The sequence below is a fragment of the Ascidiella aspersa genome, chromosome 5 (genome assembly GCF_963924565.1).
Source record: "Ascidiella aspersa chromosome 5, kaAscAspe10.2, whole genome shotgun sequence".
Taxonomy (NCBI): Eukaryota; Metazoa; Chordata; class Ascidiacea; order Phlebobranchia; family Ascidiidae; genus Ascidiella; species Ascidiella aspersa.
This window is the reverse complement of record NC_139451.1, coordinates 17454929-17474262: the sequence shown is the minus strand read 5'-3', so window position 1 is coordinate 17474262 and position 19334 is coordinate 17454929. Positions and strand designations below refer to the sequence as shown.

The following is a 19334-nucleotide window of genomic DNA, read 5'->3' as shown; positions in this document are numbered from 1 at the left end:
AATGGTATAAATTTACATGCCCTTAACAGTAAATGCAAACTCAAATGCAGTTACATTTGTATTAGCCTACCAGTAGGCCTACAACTAAAATAATTAATCAGAAGAGTATATGAGTGGCGTATAACCAACTAGCACTTTTATCGGTGGTTTTTGCCCAATAAAACCTACTAAATACCAACATATTATCAACTGTGACAGAACAACGGATTTATGGTGTGTCCGTGAGCCGTATTACGACTATATTCTCTTTTCTTTAGTATCTTCGCACTCGTTATAGCTGGATGAGAGACACACCATCATTTCAGCCAGATCTTTGTTACCCGTGTTGGTAGGTGCATATATGCGTTGACATAAAGCGTGTTTTTATTTATTTGCATCGATTAAGAGCATTATTGTTGAATCACAGACCCCTAGTGACCGCGGACTCCAGGGTGAGAACCATTATTCTAGTCTTTTTTTCAACGAAATTCGTTTTAAAAACAGGAATACAGTATGGCTACTTTTTGCTGTGACTGACACATATCGTTTTATACCAATCATTTATTAGTACTCTTCAGTGATAAGAATTTGTTTTTCCTATTTTGTAGATTCGGTTTAATCTGAATGTGACACGATATTTATAGGATACTATACACACTGTAGCCTACATTCGTCCTTATCAGGGTCGGAACCAGGGGCTGGGAGGCGGGGATGCGAACATTTTTTGCACAATGTGTCAAGAAAATTTTCAGTTTTTTTTTTGACTTAAGGTCAAATCTGGCGACATAGTTTAAGAACGTCATATAAATGAAGCTTCTAGCAATGCTTCTTTGCTTTATACGATGAGTGAAACTTTATTACATGCTGGCCTTGCCTCTTCATGTATTACCGCGACAATAAATTCAAACACGGCGAGGTATTTGGGGAATGATCGAAAAATATATTTGATAAATAGAATTTACGTAGATAATGCGTACGGCCATGTTATTGAATTTTGGCGAGGTGACATGTTTAAAAAGCAGATATAATAATTTTCTTAAAATAATTTAACGCATATTGTTTGCTATGCTTTTGCCAATTTTACTCGCTAATCATTTACCATGGCCTGGTCCGCACAATTACTGTTCAAATACACTTTAAATCTGTTGTTCGAGCAATATGCAAAACTCTTTTCCGAGCCTAATAAGCAACCTTTTAAATCGAAAATTTTAATTTAAACCAAAATAAACGCAGTGTTCTTAAGATTTATTTTTGTATGACGCCATGTAATGACGTAGCTTTGTAACGTCGTCCCTAATAATGCATTCAACTTCATGTTTTGCTTACTGCGGCCCTTGTAGAATTTTAATTTGTTTAGGCCTGGTGTAGATATGTTTGATTGAAGTAACATGCGCAACTGGTGCAAAAATATTTCATTTATAGTTGCGGCAGTAAAATATGTTGTTTTGCAAGAGTAGAGTAAGTTATTTTACTAAGAAAATCCCCTTACGAAAAAGCAAATTACACGCCCAGTTTTACTAACGCATTCACTTCGCACAAAGAACGTTGCACGCGCCGGACAATGAAGCGCAGCGTGATGCCAGCAGCCACTTAGTCGCTTCGCGAGCTGAACCAAGAAAGCAATATGAACGAATTTTGTGGAGTTTTTCTGCCGCTAGGTAGGAGTAGCTAGCTACAAAAAGCTAAAACGATGACGTAACAATATTTTAGTTTTTTGCCCCCCAGTCAAAAGCCCCTAGGAGTGAAGACTCGTAAAGTTCCCAGGGGTGAAGACTCCTGAAGCGATAACGCACCTACACACCACTCTACGTCATGTATGCAAATTTGAAAGTTCTCCGATGTATAATTTTTTTATAAAGCTCCGGACAAAAATCGGTGTGAAACATGCCACAGGAAACAAAAAAAGAATGCGAGGAAAAACAAGATATGTCCAGAAAACAAATTTTCGGCCCATAACGAGATATGTTACGAAAATAAATTTTCGGCCCATATTAACTATTGTTCGAAATATTACGCAATCGGCGCCAAATTCTTAATGTATTTATTAGTACTTAGTAGCACTAACATTGTACAGTCACCATTTAATAAAAGTTCAGTTAAAGGTAACGTTTCGTCAAAATAATCGGTTACTGTTAGATTGAATTGTAGAAAGTGTTTGGATTAAATTAGCCTACAATAGGTTAAGTACAAATCTGGCCGAAGGTTACGTCTCTGTATATAAAATTACGCTTTTTATTTTAACGTACAAAATCGGCAATGAAGAATTAAAGTTACAATTCGACTTCATTCCTTCTATTTACATTGCAAAAAACAGTTTTTAAAGGAAATAAATGAGCAAATCTGTCTGCCTTTGCTAAGCAACCGAAAATCTATTTTAGTATTAATCAATGCGATCTCTTCACTTAAGCCCTACTACATTACAAATAAACTCTGCAAAACAAGTCCGATTTAATAAAACTACTTCTGGTGCCGGAAGATTATATAAAAAACGTCCTGGTTAAACACAAGAGCAAAATATTGGCTGACGTGAAACAAAGTTTGGCCTGTTTTCCTGTGGATTCCTTTCTTCTCAAGCAGCTGCTTTGTAATATCCTTCACTTGCTTTTAATATTCATTTCAAATGTGTTTTTCTTTGGTCTTTTAGGTCTACCATTTAGATACAAAGGCGTAGTTGATTTATTGTTTCGATCACCCAGATTTCATTTGTTGGGAATGATTAAAATAACGAAAAATGCAAAACACGCGAGGCACAGCAGTCGCTGGAGCTTGTCCATTGGATGATGTGAAGGAGAAAAAATTCACCAAATATACATACGGTTATATACAGGCGTTGAGGGAAATAAATCGGGTAGCGAGAAATGATGGGTCGTAACAAGTGATAATGTAGTTGGCATTTGGAGCAATCTGATTAAATTTAAAAAAACTCTTCACAATACGACTATCGAAACATCGAAACCGTTGCACCTGTGGAGATATAACTTCAAAGAACAGTTAGAAAAAAGGGTATAACTTTTAACCGACTTTGAACACTAACGAGCATTGCCTTGGAATTAAACAAATCTGGGCTAAAGACACGATAACTGGTTCTTAATACACATTACAAAATGATTCGAACTACTAAAAAACGCTACAGATTTAACAGTATTTTTAAAGGCCATCCCCGACTTACTATTAGAACTGGCTGAAAATATGATGCGTTTACCATCAGTACCAGCACTTCTTTCCTTTTCATAAACGCGTATCTGAGAACACGATTTAATCAAAACAAAAAACCCAGGCAAAAACGCCAAACTGACCTTTGAAACCTGTACCCTTTGCATACCATGTCTAGATTTTTGGACACTATCGGGGAAAACGCGATGTTTGATCATAACCTGTACACAAATAGTCGTCAAAATTGGGCCTTTAATCTTTCAACACCGTACTTTGGCGGCAAAGGCTGTTTGTCTTGTTGGTAACTGCGCTTGAATTGGCCTGGTCGGTATGGAAAGGTCTGTCTGTAACACCCATACGTCGATTTGGTTTGTAAAATTCGCAACCTCTTTTGCATGAGAAACTTGGCGGCAAGACAAAAAACTTCAATGATGGGGGGCTCATCCGAAAACAAAAAATGTCGCGATAAAGAAAAATAACGTTCATCTGCTACCAGGGCATTGTTTGCGTTTGTTTGAGGGCATATTTACAAGACTGTCTTTCTCTCTCTCTGTCTCTCTGGCTGCCTGAAAGAAAAACAAATTAGGGCTAGTTAGAACAACTAGTGAAAAACACAGGGAGTTTCGAGGCTGGTGTTTTTATCGAGAGAGTAGCTTTCATTGCTGAACTATGGTCTCAGTTCGCAAATAAAGCTTACATTAAATCGGGTTATACATTGGTAAGATCTGTTGATGTTATTTAAGTCACTGAGAATTTTCTGATCAAAATTACTCATTTAGCTAGGTTATGAAAACAAATTAAATCTTCGAACTGTTTTTTTGTTTTGCTCTAAAAGATTATATAAAAAACAACTGGACGCCAAGTAATTCGTAAACGGAGCCCCCAAATCCCAGTAAATCGTAAACCAGTAAAACAGCTACTATTGAAAAATGTGCGCAATAACTGGAAAGGGGACTAATCCTTAAGGAATTATTGTTCGTTTTTGAGATACTGTTAGAGCAAAACAAATAGAATATGTTCTCTGAAGAGTGTTCTAAACGCTGTGTCTCAAAGTACAACACTTAACAAAACAATACTAGCCAAGGGTACAGGGATATAAACTCAAGTGCTCAAGCTATCGCACTGGCAAGCACACTTAGAACTTGTTGCTGGGCTAAAACGAATAGCTGAAATAATGGAGAGCTGATGTAGAGCTCGTCAAACAATAAAGTTTAGCAACGCATTTTAGCTACAGCTCGACAATTTTAAAGCAAGAGTTATATTATATTTTTTTTTAAACTTTGGGTAATTTTAATGACGCTGCCATTTTAAAGAAAATGTTAGGGTTTGTAAAAAATCTACAATCAGCTGCCGAATTGTGTTTGACATGCTTTTTTTTTAAAATGTTTGCATTACTTGCAAAATGCAATAGGGCTGTGCACAACTATTAAACTCTTACCTGATTTAAATAAACAAGCTGTTTGCCTTTGGCTATGGCTACATTTTTTAGTTTGTGAATAAATAAATGTTCTAATATTGTAACTCAACGTGTGTGGTTTTCTACAGTGCATCCTAACATAAAAGCAAGTTTGGCTCAACCAAAATAGAGCTACACATCGCCGTCTGCCAATTCTACTAGGTCCAAAAAAGGGCATTAACTCACCTGTGGTTGTACATACCATAATCAACAAGCTAGTAGCGAGCGCTTGAAGAGTAAGCGCCAGAGCTACCAGATGGAGCAGCACTTGAGCTTGGGTAAGAAGCTGGAACAAAATGAAATTTATGTTTGTACAATACATTGAAAACAATACTGGCCTAAAGTTGACCTTCAAGTAATCCCGTAACGTACTTAATTAAATACAGAATAGGTTAGCGTTTTTTGTTGTTGTATGCAATTACTCCGTACCATATGGAGCTGAACGGGAGCTGTAAGAACTGCTCTTCATTGGACCATAGCTACTACTACTGTTCATGTAAGATGAGTAGTCGTAGCCATTGCCTGAAAATAAATTGTAAAAATATTAAAAGGAAACACCACCTAAAATAAGGTTTTTTTTAGGCGAGAACTGTAGGCTATCGGCAATATAACAATGCTTTGGGAAGCAATAGTTCGTTGAATTTTGAACACTGTAGGCTTGCGGTAAAATAAAAATGTTAGGTGCACCAATACTGGTTGAATATTTGTAAAAACTTGTGATATAACATTTACACCGGAAAATCTATCGTTCAAAACTAACAAACCTGATTCAGTTTTAGATCGTGAATATGGGTCATACTCTGGGGCTGTAGTGGCACTGGATCGAGCGTAAGGGTCACGAACTTCACGAGATTCTCTCACCTCCCGGTGACTGCTGGCGGGAAAAAATTGTATGTTCCATTTTTTTTATTATAATCACTAGGGCAAGTAAAAAATGTTTTGCAAGTTATTGCGTTTTTTGCCAAACTCGTTTTTTCAGTGTGAATGAGTGTTCATTGTGAAGTGAGTTGCCTGGTTATATCCTTCGCACAAGCCTAATATCGATGAGCATTTTAATGTTTATTAGTTGATGAAGTATTCCTAAACACCAGAAGCCATGGTTTAATTTAATCCAATAAATCTTTGTTTGTCATTTTTGGATTTTAGCTTTATAAAAACATGACCAAGCTCTCACATAATTTAACACCGGCTGTGAAATCGTAATATCAGTAATACCCACTGTAGGACACTTAACAAAGCCTTACCTTTCTGTTGGCATGTGTGCACTACTGTATGACCGTTCGTGAGTGCTGCGTTCTAAAGATGATGGTGGTAGTGCAGCTCTTTCACGCTCACCTTTAAAAACATTACATTAAATTAATACAATGAATAAGGTAAAACCAGGCCTACCGAGCGTTGTACTCATTGTAGGATATTTTGTCGTAATTATGAATGTTACAGGTTGCTTTTATAATTGATTTTAGCTGCCGCACGGGGCAGCATTGAGTTAAATTGTTCCTTGCATGGTTTCACTCAACATTAAATGAAACATAGCCTCTATGCCAAGTGAAAGGAATATACAGTGGCCCACAGCTAATGTTTTTACGTCTGAACACTCGAAAGCATTGTTACGAATTAAAAACACCAACCTAGGAATAATTTTTGATACTGTGATTTGGACTTTGCGCCACAAAGAGACGCTCCAGGCAACACACAGGCAAATCAGGAAGTGTTTATTTCCCGAATTACCTTGTATCAATCAATAATACGAGATGAGAAGGTTTAGAAAGTGTTTTTTGTTTGATTAAACAAGCTTTGCTATTTATTTATTAGAAAACTGTTTAAAGGTTGACAAAGTAGGTCAATGAAACTATACATCAACAACTGCTAAATTATCAAGCGTGGAGAGTAACATAAGTATCTTTAAAATCATTTTTTTTGTATATCTTTTACACCTTAAGCAAGTACTTACTTTCCCGTGGTGGGTAGTCATACGATGATGGCCTATCAGCATACGCTGCCAATAAAATTTACAAATATTAGGCATATAAAATCACATCATAAGTGTGACTTTATAAAAACTAAGCAAAATATTAAAGGGTTAATGATTTGCACTGACCCCTCCCCAATACGATTTGCCCTCAGCAAGTGAGCCCGACTGGACAAGTATAAAGCATTAATACACACACAAGAGCTTGCAAGAATGTTAGCCTTGGAGGTACACTAACAATGTTAAAACATTACATCATGCCATGTATTTAGGCAATTTAAGTTTTTAAATCATTTTAGCAGTTGTGCAGCAAGCAGTTTTTCCGATTTTTGTTTGTTTCACAGGGTAACAATGTTTGGCCTAAACGGAATAACCACTGGCCTACACCAAAAATATGTTGTTGCCATCAACTGTTGGTAGTCTTAATTCATAGACCTGCGACAAATTATGTGTGAAGACCGAAAGGCAATTATTGCATAAATGTGTACAATATACACTTGTGCAGCTACAACAACAAATTAAGCAAGCGCAATGCACATTGTAAAAACATTTAATATAAAACGTCCAGTAAATCAACGAGGTGGGCCATACAAGTACTATGTAAGTGCACAGAAACAAACGGAAGGTTAGGTTAAAGCATTTGCATGGCGTGACAGTATTAGAGTAAATATACTGACACTAAAACATTTAAACTGACTGGCTTCAATAAAACTGATTTCAACTAAAATTCAAATTTAAACACTTTCACATAACTAAACTTAACAGAGCACAAATCTCACCTGGCAACCTATGCTAAACTTGAACTAACCTTCTCTACCACTTTTCCTTTTGGAAGATAGCAAAACATTAGACCTGCATTCTGTTGTACTGATAAGAAGCGACTTGCAAATTTCTAAAGGCGACTGCTTGGAGCTGCCAGCTGGTGAATACGGACATTCACTTTCTGGTGCAGGAAGAGCTAGCCTCGATGGAAAGACTGATTCTTCAGCTTTATCTCTGCTGTCATAATTGCGCTGGTAATAGTCATAACGGTAGGGATAGTAGCGGTATCGGTACAGGTAATCGTTGTAACCACCGGTTGATGCAGAGTATTTGCTGGTACTATTGCTGCTACTACTTCTGCCATAACGAAAGCTTCCTATAAACAAGTTTATTGTTTTAAAAATGAGCTTTTTTGATAATTAAAAATATGGAAAAGCAAATATAGTTACCTTCTCGTCTGTAGTAATCTGAAGAGCTTCTTGAATATTCTAAAACAAACAATCACAGAGTTTGAAAAATAGAAGATATTTTGGCAATTAAGTAATATCTAAGATTTGAAATGTCCGTTGCATGGTTTCACTCTACATTAACAGATGTATAACATCTATGCAACGTGAAAGGAATATGCAATGACCAACTTCCTTCAATCAACAAGCAGCCAACACAATTGTTGAGCCAATGAAGAAAGAAGTGGGCCAAGAGATGATTTTTGATACTGTGATTAAAGACTTTACACCACTTAACAGGCGCTCCAAGGATCACACAGGCAGAGCCAGAAAACGTTCAACTTTCCGGGTTTCCTTGTATCAAGCTTTAATTTAATAGCATAACAAATTAATTTACACTTACCTTTGGGAACGTAGTCTCTGTATTCCCTATAACGATCTGAGAATTAAAAGTAGATTTATTTAGAAATTTTTCTGATATGATGCTTGTAAAAATAGGAATGATTTACTTAAAACTATTTGGGCGAATTCAATTTTTTGACGAGGTAGGGGGAATTAATCACTCCAACCACAAAAGATATGCCATTACTACGTCATTTCATTGGTATATCACTTTAATGATTTGCAGAGTAGTAAATGAGGTCCCTTAATCCACAATGTGTACCGGTTAGAGTAAACTTCACTAATTATTTCTAAGGAAAGAAAAAAATGCTTCTTACCATATTCACTAGCATATTCCCGTGGTGGAGCAGCTGCTGCGGCATACCTTTCATATTCTAACAAAGTTTAATAAAGTTAATGTTAGTCTTTTGCCTCTGTAAACTTAAACAGATCTATACAAAGTAGCAGGTTTTTTAACTAGATTACAAAGTATTCCAAGAAGATCTGGGTATTTCATTTTATAATACACCACTCTTACCTAAAAAATGTGAGGCAAAAATTTGGTACAAAATAAATGTTATAAAAAAGTTTGTTTCAGCTGGACTAACTCAAGTAAAAATGTGTTTCGAGTTTTAATTCTACTACGTCTAAAACAGTAACTTTGGAAAGCAAAAAAAAACTTTCTGAAACACTTATATAGAAACGGCTTAGTGTTCAATTTGCCACACAATTGAATGAGTCACTGCTGGTTATCAATATGAGAAAACAACAGTATGTGAGAAACAACAGTAAAGCCATGGTCAACCCAATAATATATAGTTTCAAATTTTAACGCCACAAATTTTAAACTGTTTTTTATTTTTGTTCAGTTAAAAGCGATGCGTAGCAGTAGCACTACTCTAGAATAGTTCACAGAATATTTAAAAAAATGGAACAATAGTGTACACATTTTCTCATAATTTGATTGCAAGCTCTTTGAAACTTCATTACAAAATAATTAATTACCTCTTGGAGGAGGATAGGATGATCGTTCATAGCCTATAAAACAAAATATACATAAAGTTGATACCCAATATATTGTGACAAAAAGTATCGCAATCCGGTCCGATAATTGATGTCATTTGTATGCTCAAACAAGCAAAATATTTGAACATGAAAAGTAATTTTTTCTAGGCCAATATGCCAAAATTTGCTTTATGGTTTAGTTACTGTTGTTGATTAAGTTGAATATGAAATATTTACTACGAAAAAGTGCATGCCACAAACGTTAATTAAATACAAGTAGAAAAGGTGCTTACTTGGTGGTCCATATCTGTCATAAGCTGTAAATAAATAAAATAATTTAACAACATTTGTCTAAAGTTATATTTGATATATTTCACACAATGAATTATATTATAGTTAAAAAAATACTTACAGCTTGGTGGGTAGCGATCATAAGCTGAAAAAAACATAACACATAATAGGACAAAAATACTTAGAATATAGTGTTATGTAAATATTTTATTTTAATTGTCCCTTGCATGGTTTCACTCCACACTAAGCAATACATAGTATCTATGTAAAGTGAAAGGAATATGCCATGGCCTATGATCTATATTCTTCTAATTTCAGCAATCAGCAGTTGATTATGTGCAACTAGAAATACATAGAGTAGGTCGCTTTTTGATACTGTGATTAGGACTATGCGCCACTAAAAAGGCGCTCCAAACACCACACAGACAGAGCCGGGAAGCGTTCAATTCTTCCCAGAATATCTTGTATCAGTTCAACTTCAGAAACTATCATTTAATATATAAAATATTTAAAAAATATTTACCTGAATGATAGCGGTCATAAGCTGTAAAACAAATTAACAAGCTTAAATAAACGTTGATGGAACTGTTAAAAAAAGATAAATTAGACAAATCATTAGTATATAAGCTTGGCAGTGTTACCGAATTTTTTAGGCATCAAAGCAATTTCTGTCCTAACTGTGCAAGTTAAGTTTATCCAAAAAATATTTAGTACCCCAGTCCCAGGTTTACTTAACCAAAGTTTAAGGTGTCCTAATGGGCCCTTTGGTCACTTTTTTGGCCCAAGCACAGAATGTTGGGTGTCCTGCGCACATGACCAATCCAATATTAAGGGGAATACTGATGCACAGACTCCAAAACAACCATTTTTTTCAGAATATTATACAATCTTTATAAATGTGCAAACCTGGTGGTGGTGGGCTTCTTCTGTATTCTACAAAAATAAAAAGTTGTTTATTTTGAATGACTTTAAACTTAAATTGAAGCATATCAGTTAACAAAATGGGAATATTTTCGTATGAACAAATGATATGATTTTTCCTGTACGACAAACAACTTACCCAATTTTTAATAAAAAAAGATGGCTTTTAGGATCAGGCCAAGTTAATATGCAAAATAATAGTTTAAAAAAGTTAAACACTAAAACGTTATTTGGATTTTATTTTCAATTAATTAAACTTTTAAACATTTTTCAGGTATATAAAAAAAATCGGTATCGGTAGACAAAATTGTAGAAAAACAGGTATTGGTCCAAAAACATGATAGCGGTCGATCTCCAGATTTATACTTGTTTAAAAGATGCTGCTGTACAGCATAAACAGCTTAATAATAATCTTGTTGACAAGTATACCCCTGCATAATTCAGTGATTTTTGCTTATTTAGTTAAAACTATTTATGACAATGGAGTCAAAAATTAACCACTGATACTTTAGTGTGCAGTAAGACATACATTTTTAACATGGATCTGTTTGGACACTTTGTGCGACGAGCAAGACCTTTTAAAAACAAATTATTTTTCAGCAATCAATAAAAAAAAAATTTTGTCTTGTTTGTGCAATAAAAAGTATCCTTTTAAGGCTTGTACACTGTCTGCCAACAAAGTTAACCTAAATATTTATTGAAAAAAAAAATTCATTTTGTAAATTAATTTCAGACAAGGGGTGTCCAGTATGTGGGGTAACAGCCGCCATTTAAACACACGTGCAGTGCACAACATTTTCCAATTCTTACAACCAAGTTAAAAAAGAATGAAAATTAGTCACTGATTATAGAATATAACTTACCACGTTCACGATCTCTATAATATTCTGGAGGAGGGTGTCCACGGTCTTCTGTAAATAAAAAATTGAAATACGATCAAGAACATGATATTTAGATTTTAATCTCAATGAAATTATAACCATTGTACTTCGTCATGGATATCTCTGTGCGGACTAAAAATTTTTTAGGTCCTCCCCTTAATAATAGTTCTAACAAAATGCTTAAAAACTACACGTTATAACAAAAAATTGTGAGAATTTGCGATTGGTTCTGGCCCACGAATGCAAAAAGGTTGCTGACTCAGGGGTTAGGTTTTTGTTGGCTTTGATTATGTTTTACTACAAATTGCAAAATGTTATTTCGTTCAGTTGAGTAGTGTGCAGCAAAGCCTGGCAGATTACAAATACTTACCAACTCTGTCCCTGCCACCAGTAGTCTTCGCTTTAAACTTGTCCAATTCATTCTTTGGTAAAGCTTTACGGACTTCGCAATTGTGAGAGTTGATGGTATGATACTTTTGTGCTTAAAAAAGGGTTGTTAAATAACACAACAAAAACAAAATCACAAATATTATAAAACCAACCTACCAACAATTTTATCGACTGAATCATGATCGGCAAATGTAACAAAAGCAAAACCTCTCTTCTTGCCAGAAACACGGTCTTCCATAATCTAAATAAAGGAGTGATTGTAAAATTAAAGCATTCCGAACAAATTTAAATATATACTGCTATTTAAAATAATAAAATCACACAAGCACATGTTTGGAGACAAGCACTTTTTTTTTTAGAAAATGCGGTTTGTAACCTGAGCCCATGCATTCCTTTATTCCAAGAACATTTAAATGTAGTACTCCTATATTATTTTAAAAAAGGCCCAAATTAGTTTTTAATTTAACCCTTGTGTTGTGAGATTAAAAACAGTGACCACAATTGACAAGTGCCTAAAGCAAAAACTAGTTGTTCATCAGACGTAGTTTACTTAATTTATTATCTAAGGCAAATTAAATTCAAAACTTAGGGCCAATTACTGTGGTAATTAAACAAGCACATCAAAGATAATAAAAAGTCCTACAATCTAATAGTCTGTACCAGAGGCCAACTATGAAAATGCAAGTTAAATCATTGCTAAACAATTAGAAAAACGAGAAATTTACAGGCAGCATAAAGTGTTATTTTAAAAGACCTACATCACAATAAATAAAATAAAACATGCCTCGACAACTTCAACTGTTCCAAACTTGCTGAAGTGGTCCCGTAACTGTTGGTCTGTAGCATCATCTTTTATTCCACCAACAAATATTTTTTTTACAGTGGCATGTGCTCCTGGTTTTTCAGAATCCTAAACAAACACAATGTTGCAGTGAATGCATTGCCCTCATGCAAACATTTTTTTTATGCACTGTAACTAGGTCACGTGGATCTTTTCGATTGACACTCTTTTTGACAAGTCTTAGGTTGTCAATGTCATGTAAATAGTTTTATCTTTACAAAATGATAAAGTTATGTTTACCTCACGAGATACAGCTCTTTTTGGTGTTACTTGTCGACCATCCAAATTATGTGGCCGTTTATCCATTACAGCATCAACCTTAAATTAAAATAACAGTTATAATGGTTTTAAAACTGTATGGGTAATTTCAGTGGTGTATCCAGAGGGATTTAGGTTCGGACAACCCGTTTTTGTAAGTGCTATGTTTTCGCTTTTTAATGTAAGTGTGGCAAACAACTTAAGCTAATGGGAAACCACAATCAAACTTCTCTATTCGTCCAGGCTGGTTGATACTCAAGTGTGCATTCGACATATCAGTGAAAAGAATAGTTTATTCCAGTGATTCTCAACCTTTTATGGCTTACGGCACACCTCAAAAATACTAAATAGATTTTCGGATCCCCGATTGTAATATTTAGAGTATTTTACTGGAATGTGACTACAAATGGACCGGACACAAAGTTGCGCAAATTATGCGAAGTTTAGCTAACTCTATTTGAGAAGTAGATATAGTAAGTAAGCATTTTACATCACAATTACTTTTTTTATTGCTTAAAGAATGGCTTTGTGCAATTCCTCTATGTGTTAGTTATTATAATAATGGTACCACAGCTTTATTTTAAATAAATAAAAAAAATTTATTTACGACCGGAGAGCTCTTTCAGGTCCCCTTTTCAAACCCTTCACGCCCTTATAAGGGCAAGCCCCCCAGATTAACAATCCCTGGTTTATTCTGTACACAGAAAAAATAAAAAAGGAGTTTATGTTTACAGAATAAGAACAGTGCACAATTGATACCACCAAATCAAACCTTCTTTATTTTTATCTCATAAAAACATTGAATTGGGGGCGCAGCTGGCTGTTTGCTGTCCACACTAATTTCCAACAAACTGTGGTCGTCATACGCCTTTTTTTAACAACTCCATTTTTATGTAATAATAGTTACAGCAAAAATATTTTGTATACCATGTGGTTTTTGTAGAATTTACATAATTCCTGTTTGCTTGACCAGCCCAAAGTTTGGATTTAGCTGACACTCAGCTGCTTTGATAATCAGGAAACAATAACACCCGGATAAATATCTTTGTTTTTATTGCAAATGGCACGCTTATATTGTAATATAGCCAAGGTTAAGATAAATGACTAATTTGCCTACCCCCAAATCCTGGATTCACCTTTTGAGTTATGAGTAACATTATCTTTTTTTGGGGGGGTTTCAGCAGATGATAACTCTGAATGAAGCCTAGACCGACCAGTGAATGAAACTTAATAAACTGTGCTGCTAATAGTGAACTTATAAATCTTATACATATTTTAGAAAGTTTGTGAGTCATGTTCACATGTTTTAGGGAGACAGACAGAGCAACCTTGGCTCATTTTGCTCCCTCTTAAGCGAGTCGCAGAGCAATAGGGAAAATAGAAAGAAACTTGAGTGCTCCCAGACAGAAATAAATTTGTTTCTTTCTGTGAGAGAAAGTCTTGCATCTTAAGCGAGCACCGTCCCAAATCGGTCACGGATGAGCAACTTTTATTTTTAAGGTGTTTGTTATCAATTCTGGATCGACAAATGTCGCTACATATTTTGTTGCTGTGCATAAAAAAAACGTGTGAAAGTACAACAACCCTAACCGAGTACAAACTACGCAACAATTGGACTGAATTAGCAAATTCTCGCGTTTACTGCAGCGGTTAGAAAACTAAGCAAATTTACTTTTCAAACGGGATTTTCTTTCATTGAATGACGTATTGTACCTACCGGGATTACGTATTTGATTTGACTTCGCAATTTAACAATTGCTGCTACGACATTTTTTTGTTAATGATTTTTGATTTATATATGTCCCGGTTTTCGTTAAGTAAAATATGCAAGACGTTTAGCTACTGGGAACTCAAGAGAGACAAAGAATTACATCTTTAAAGCCACGCAGTTAAGTCACATAGTTATTAATGGACATTAAGTATAAGTTGGCTTAATAAAAATAAACTGTTATGTTTCGAACTTAAGACTTTTATAATTAAGAACTCCTTGAAGTATGTTATTGCGCAAATCTGGGTATATAGAGTTCGCAAAATATCGCATTTATTGCGGCGGTTTTAATAGTACCGGTAACCATTTTTCAGTTTTTTACAAGATTTTACTTATGATAGACGCAGTAAGGTCCTGGATTACGTATTTGCTTGAATACCACGCAATGCGAACAATGGCTGCAACAACTTAAGGTTTTACGTTTGTGAGTGGTTCTCTACCGATATAGGTCACAGGTTTTCTTTACGTAAAAGATGTTTGACGTACTAGCCGTTGGGTATTTAGTCGTTTCAAGTAACAAAATAAGGTTTAGGTTAGTTAGTGATTCCCAATCGATATACATATCACAAAATGTCATTAAATTTGAGCCGATTGGGTTAGTGCTTATTTACTAAAGCATCCCGAAACCGGCAGTTTTGCTAAAGTTGCAAGATTAGAAATATTAACCCCGCTGTACAATTCTTTGTAAATTTTTAAAATAGTTTGTTAATTATACTTGATTTTTGTATAAATAGATTTTGTCGGAACTAAGTTCCAAAGTAAGGTTGATCGCTGTTCGGTAACAACTGTAAATACGAAGTCGAAGAAAGTTATGTTTGTTAAATGCTTATCAGTTTATATAAAAACGCAGCTGAACTACGGGCTTTATATTGCCGTACAGTTTAAACACTGCGACAGAATCGTTATTTGGTTAGGTACTTTTAAACTAAATACCGTTTGTTTGGTAATTGCTGCTGTTTTGCTAAAGTCGCGAGAAAAGTGAGACCTATTACTGTTGCTGCTTTCATAAGGGCCGCATCCTACTTTGAATTGTGAGAAAGTATTTACTTGACCCAGCACTTTTTAACCACGCAAAATTCGGGCATTGCCCGAATGCACATGACATATCATGCTTATTGCAAAATGCTGCATATTATTGTTATAAGTAAATACCCTATTTAACCTGGGCAACGCCAGGTATTTCTTCTAGTGTACCATAATCACTTGCACAAACTTCCAAGGTCTTAGTCAGGCTTCCACATTAACGATTGCACACTGAGCATTTTGCAGCTCACAGTAATGTTACCAACATGCATTTACATTAATTGACTGTTTATGAGTAGTTTTTCCTCTGAATTGCCTTAGTTGAAAATTTGGGGAGCCCCCTTGATATTTTTCTGGATAAGCCCTGGCTAATTTACTCACCTGATGAACACGCTCAAAAGTAACAAATCCAAATCCCCTGGAATTCTTGGTTTTAGGATCTTTCATTACAATAGAGTCTACAAAAAAGTAATAGTATTAAAATATATCCACCACACTTCTAAACACAAAAAATTACCCAAAACATTGCCGAACTGTGAGAAATACTTGTTGAGTCCCTCTACTGTGGTGTCAAAACTTAATCCACCAATAAACAATTTTCTTTGCTGCTCAGGTTCATTGATGATAACCTCATGATTCGTCTTCGTAGAAGCCTATGAACAGAAGTGCATTGTTTTTAACCACTTCATAGCGTTTACGCATCAAAAAGGTAGAAAGGTAAAATTGATAAAAACATGGTTTTACAAGTGTCCTAGAACCTAAAAAGTGTAAATCATAGTAGATTTGGAAAAGTTTTCCAGACTTGTCCAATAACATATGGGAAAGTTTATAATTTTTTGTGATGAGGATGGAATAAAAGCAGGTTAAGAATTTTCTTGATCAAAAAGAAGAGAAAGCAGAAAATTTCAGGTTGTCGTGGGACAGGCCACAAATCCTATAACTTGTATTGTGGAGGTAATTTAATTCTTCTGGGCCAAGGCATAGTACAAGAAAGTACTTCTTAGTGGCAAACTAATTTTATAGCCTTTGTGAACTCCGGAGACCGGTTTTGAGCCCTGAAGCATAGCATTTATATAATAGTTGTCAATCATTTTAATAGAAAAAATGTATCTTTATATAGTTTATTGGGCGCTGGTCTAGAATCCTACCACAATGCACATTTTGGGGGTTAGGTTGGGTCAAGTAATATTATTAAATAATTAATATAGTAGTGCTTGAACCACCCACAGACAAACGCTAACTCGCACCATAACCCAAATGTTGTGCGTTGATTTAATAATTGTTGTAGGATTCTAGACCAGTGCCGTTTATTGATTAGGACTACATGTTTGCAGGACTTACTAATCTAGAAAGCGGAAGGGAAGACATTTTAAATTTGTAGAGCTAAGCTACATAATTTTTATATTTCACAACTCTTGTGTTAGGTAGCCTATTGCAAACAGTGATCAGCGAACTGCATTCCATTCATCATGGGTCACAATATATATATTTTTGTGGTTTAGTTTTATTGTGTAGTTGTGAGCTGCAAGGTTATTTTGTGGATCGGTGATAAAATCAAATCAAAATAACAAACAATTGAAATTTATTTTTTATTAGCCTGCAATCGAAGCGTTCAGTTATATATGCCAGGTTGAAGTAAGCCCTGCGCGGGGATTTATCCCATAGTTTCCCGCTCAGCCACGGTCACCAAAAGCTAGTCAGCAAATAATTTCTGGCAGATTATTTCAACGTTGAAATAAACTTATTTACGTATAATTTTTCGAAAAAAAATTTTACCACCTTTAGAAGGGTCTATATTTTTTAGATTTTGAAAAAAAAATTAATATTCGATAATATATTAATATTCGCCATAAAAAATAAATTTCATCCCAGGTTGAAACTCATTTTTTTGAGTAGCGCAGGAGTAAACCTTTCCAATGATGCCTCGCTTGCTATAAATTTGTTGGGGAATAAGGGTTTAATTCGGCACAACCAATATTAATATTCATGACTTACCACAAAATTTTTTGAAAGTCTCCAGTACCCTCATTAAAAATCACAAACGAACGAAACTTTCACACGTTCATTTTCAAAGGTGTAGTTTGTCAAAGAACAAAAAAACATTTTAAAAATTTTAAAGTTTTAAAAATTTCATATTTATTTAATAGTCCCGATATCGCGATTTTTCACCTCAAAAACATCCGACCACAATAGGCACAAATAACTTTCATTTAACCATAAAACCAAACACATTGCATAGACATTGATCTCACCTTTCCAATGATTCCTCGCTTGCTATAAATCTGTTGGGGAGTAAGGGTTTCATTCGGCAAAACTGATAATAATATTCATGACAAGGGTCATAGACGCGCATTTCATGTAAATTAAACATAAAATGCGGTATGCCGCAAAAAATTGATCAAACGCGCAAAACTTTCGTGGCGCTAAAGGTTTTAATCCTAGTAGTCCATTTTCAGCCATGCAAATTTTACAAATAACGTTATCACTGCCGCATAATTTTAAGCTAAAAAATAGTCTTCCCCACGCAAAATCTAAAGTTTCCAATCTGGCATATATGTTTTATTCCTATCCTCAAATCTCCTGGTCACTTAATTTACTTATTGCAATTTCAATTTTGACAACTAGTCTGCATAACATACTTTTTTATTTCTGTAAAAAGGGCAACGTCTGGAATCCCACCATTTTTTTAGTTTTTGCTTTTTTTTTGGGGGGGGGGAATATTTTTGACAAGGCGTTATAATTCTAACACTATTTTGGTTAGTGGGTGAGATAGCATCTGGGTAGGTCAAGGTTTATAATTTAATAATATTGCTTAACCTACCCAAACAGCACCCTACCCCAAATAATGTTTGTTGGGGTAAGATTCTAGAACAGCGCCCAGTTTAACTTTAATTAGATAAACTTACAATTTCGGAATTATAATTTCCCTCGTTCCTCAAAGCAAATAAATTATACACTTTTATCCGAGCAAATCGTTAACAGCATTTAATATCATTAACAACAAGAAATAATTTATTATTTCACCTGTTGATCGCTTTCCATTGTTATTATAACAATCTGTCAGCGGATCTCTAATTGAATGTGATAGTCAAGTTTCCCACGGTCAGTTAAAACAAAACTTTTGGCTTCGTTTCAATAGTGATGAACGACCGACTCACTATTCTTATTCAGGTTTAACGACTTTCAAAACGCGCAGCACCTGAAGAGAAAACAATTCCTTGAAGTATAAGACAATACTAATAGTTCATCAAGTTTTACTACAGTTAAATAACTTCGCACGAACGCACTTATTTCAGAAAAGGCCAATAGCTTAAATCACGTGATAAACGTCACGTAATCTGTAGTCCACTACCGCGTGCGGTGAAGAAAGCATATTAATCTCACATCCAAAATTTGTAAATTCAAAAAATAGGGAAATGTCTTAAAAAAATCACGCACGCGTGCGGCGTGTTTTTGTATTTTATACACCTTTTGCTTTAAAAACAAAGAAGAAAAAACATATATATCATTAATTAAGGCAAGTGTGGGGCTCGAGTTTAAGTTGTTGAACTTATATTAGTTTTATTCAACGGAAGTGCGTTCTAATCAGGGAGTCTTCGGTTAAGGTTCAAGTACTTTCAAATTATTCGGTTCAGTTCCGGTTCGGCTCCTTAAAATCTTATAAAAACCGGTTCCGGTTCGGTTCCGGTTCGACTCCCTGGTTCTAATTGACGCTTTCGTTTAAACTCCTTCAGCAGGGGCGGATTATGGCGGAGGCTAAGGGGGCTGCAGCCCCAGGCCCACCCAAAAATAGGCCCATTACTAACAATT

The 19334-nt window shown here is 35.1% G+C and overlaps 1 protein-coding gene across 3 annotated transcripts; it reads right to left on the bottom strand.

Annotated features, from left to right (window-relative positions):
* Positions 1-2637: 2637 nt before the first annotated feature.
* On the bottom strand, positions 2638-18805 carry LOC146145135 (uncharacterized). Of its 3 annotated transcripts, none has more exons than XM_083390342.1 (22): positions 18549-18805; positions 16042-16177; positions 15906-15982; positions 12716-12793; positions 12419-12544; positions 11791-11875; positions 11615-11725; positions 11227-11274; positions 10349-10375; positions 9966-9986; positions 9564-9587; positions 9445-9468; positions 9152-9184; positions 8485-8541; positions 8169-8204; positions 7769-7807; positions 6540-6584; positions 5833-5923; positions 5353-5462; positions 5018-5110; positions 4775-4874; positions 2638-3698 (listed from the first exon to the last, which is right to left on the bottom strand). In XM_083390342.1, exons 1-21 carry the CDS (start codon positions 18564-18566, stop codon positions 4804-4806), a joined length of 1350 nt encoding a protein of 449 aa, XP_083246468.1. In that variant the 5' UTR covers positions 18567-18805; the 3' UTR covers positions 2638-3698; positions 4775-4803. The 3 variants fall into 3 exon arrangements, with proteins under 3 accessions (XP_083246468.1, XP_083246469.1, XP_083246470.1); XM_083390343.1 differs by having other exon boundaries at positions 4791-4874; XM_083390344.1 differs by having other exon boundaries at positions 5353-5459.
* Between the last annotated feature and the right edge of the window lie 529 nt (positions 18806-19334).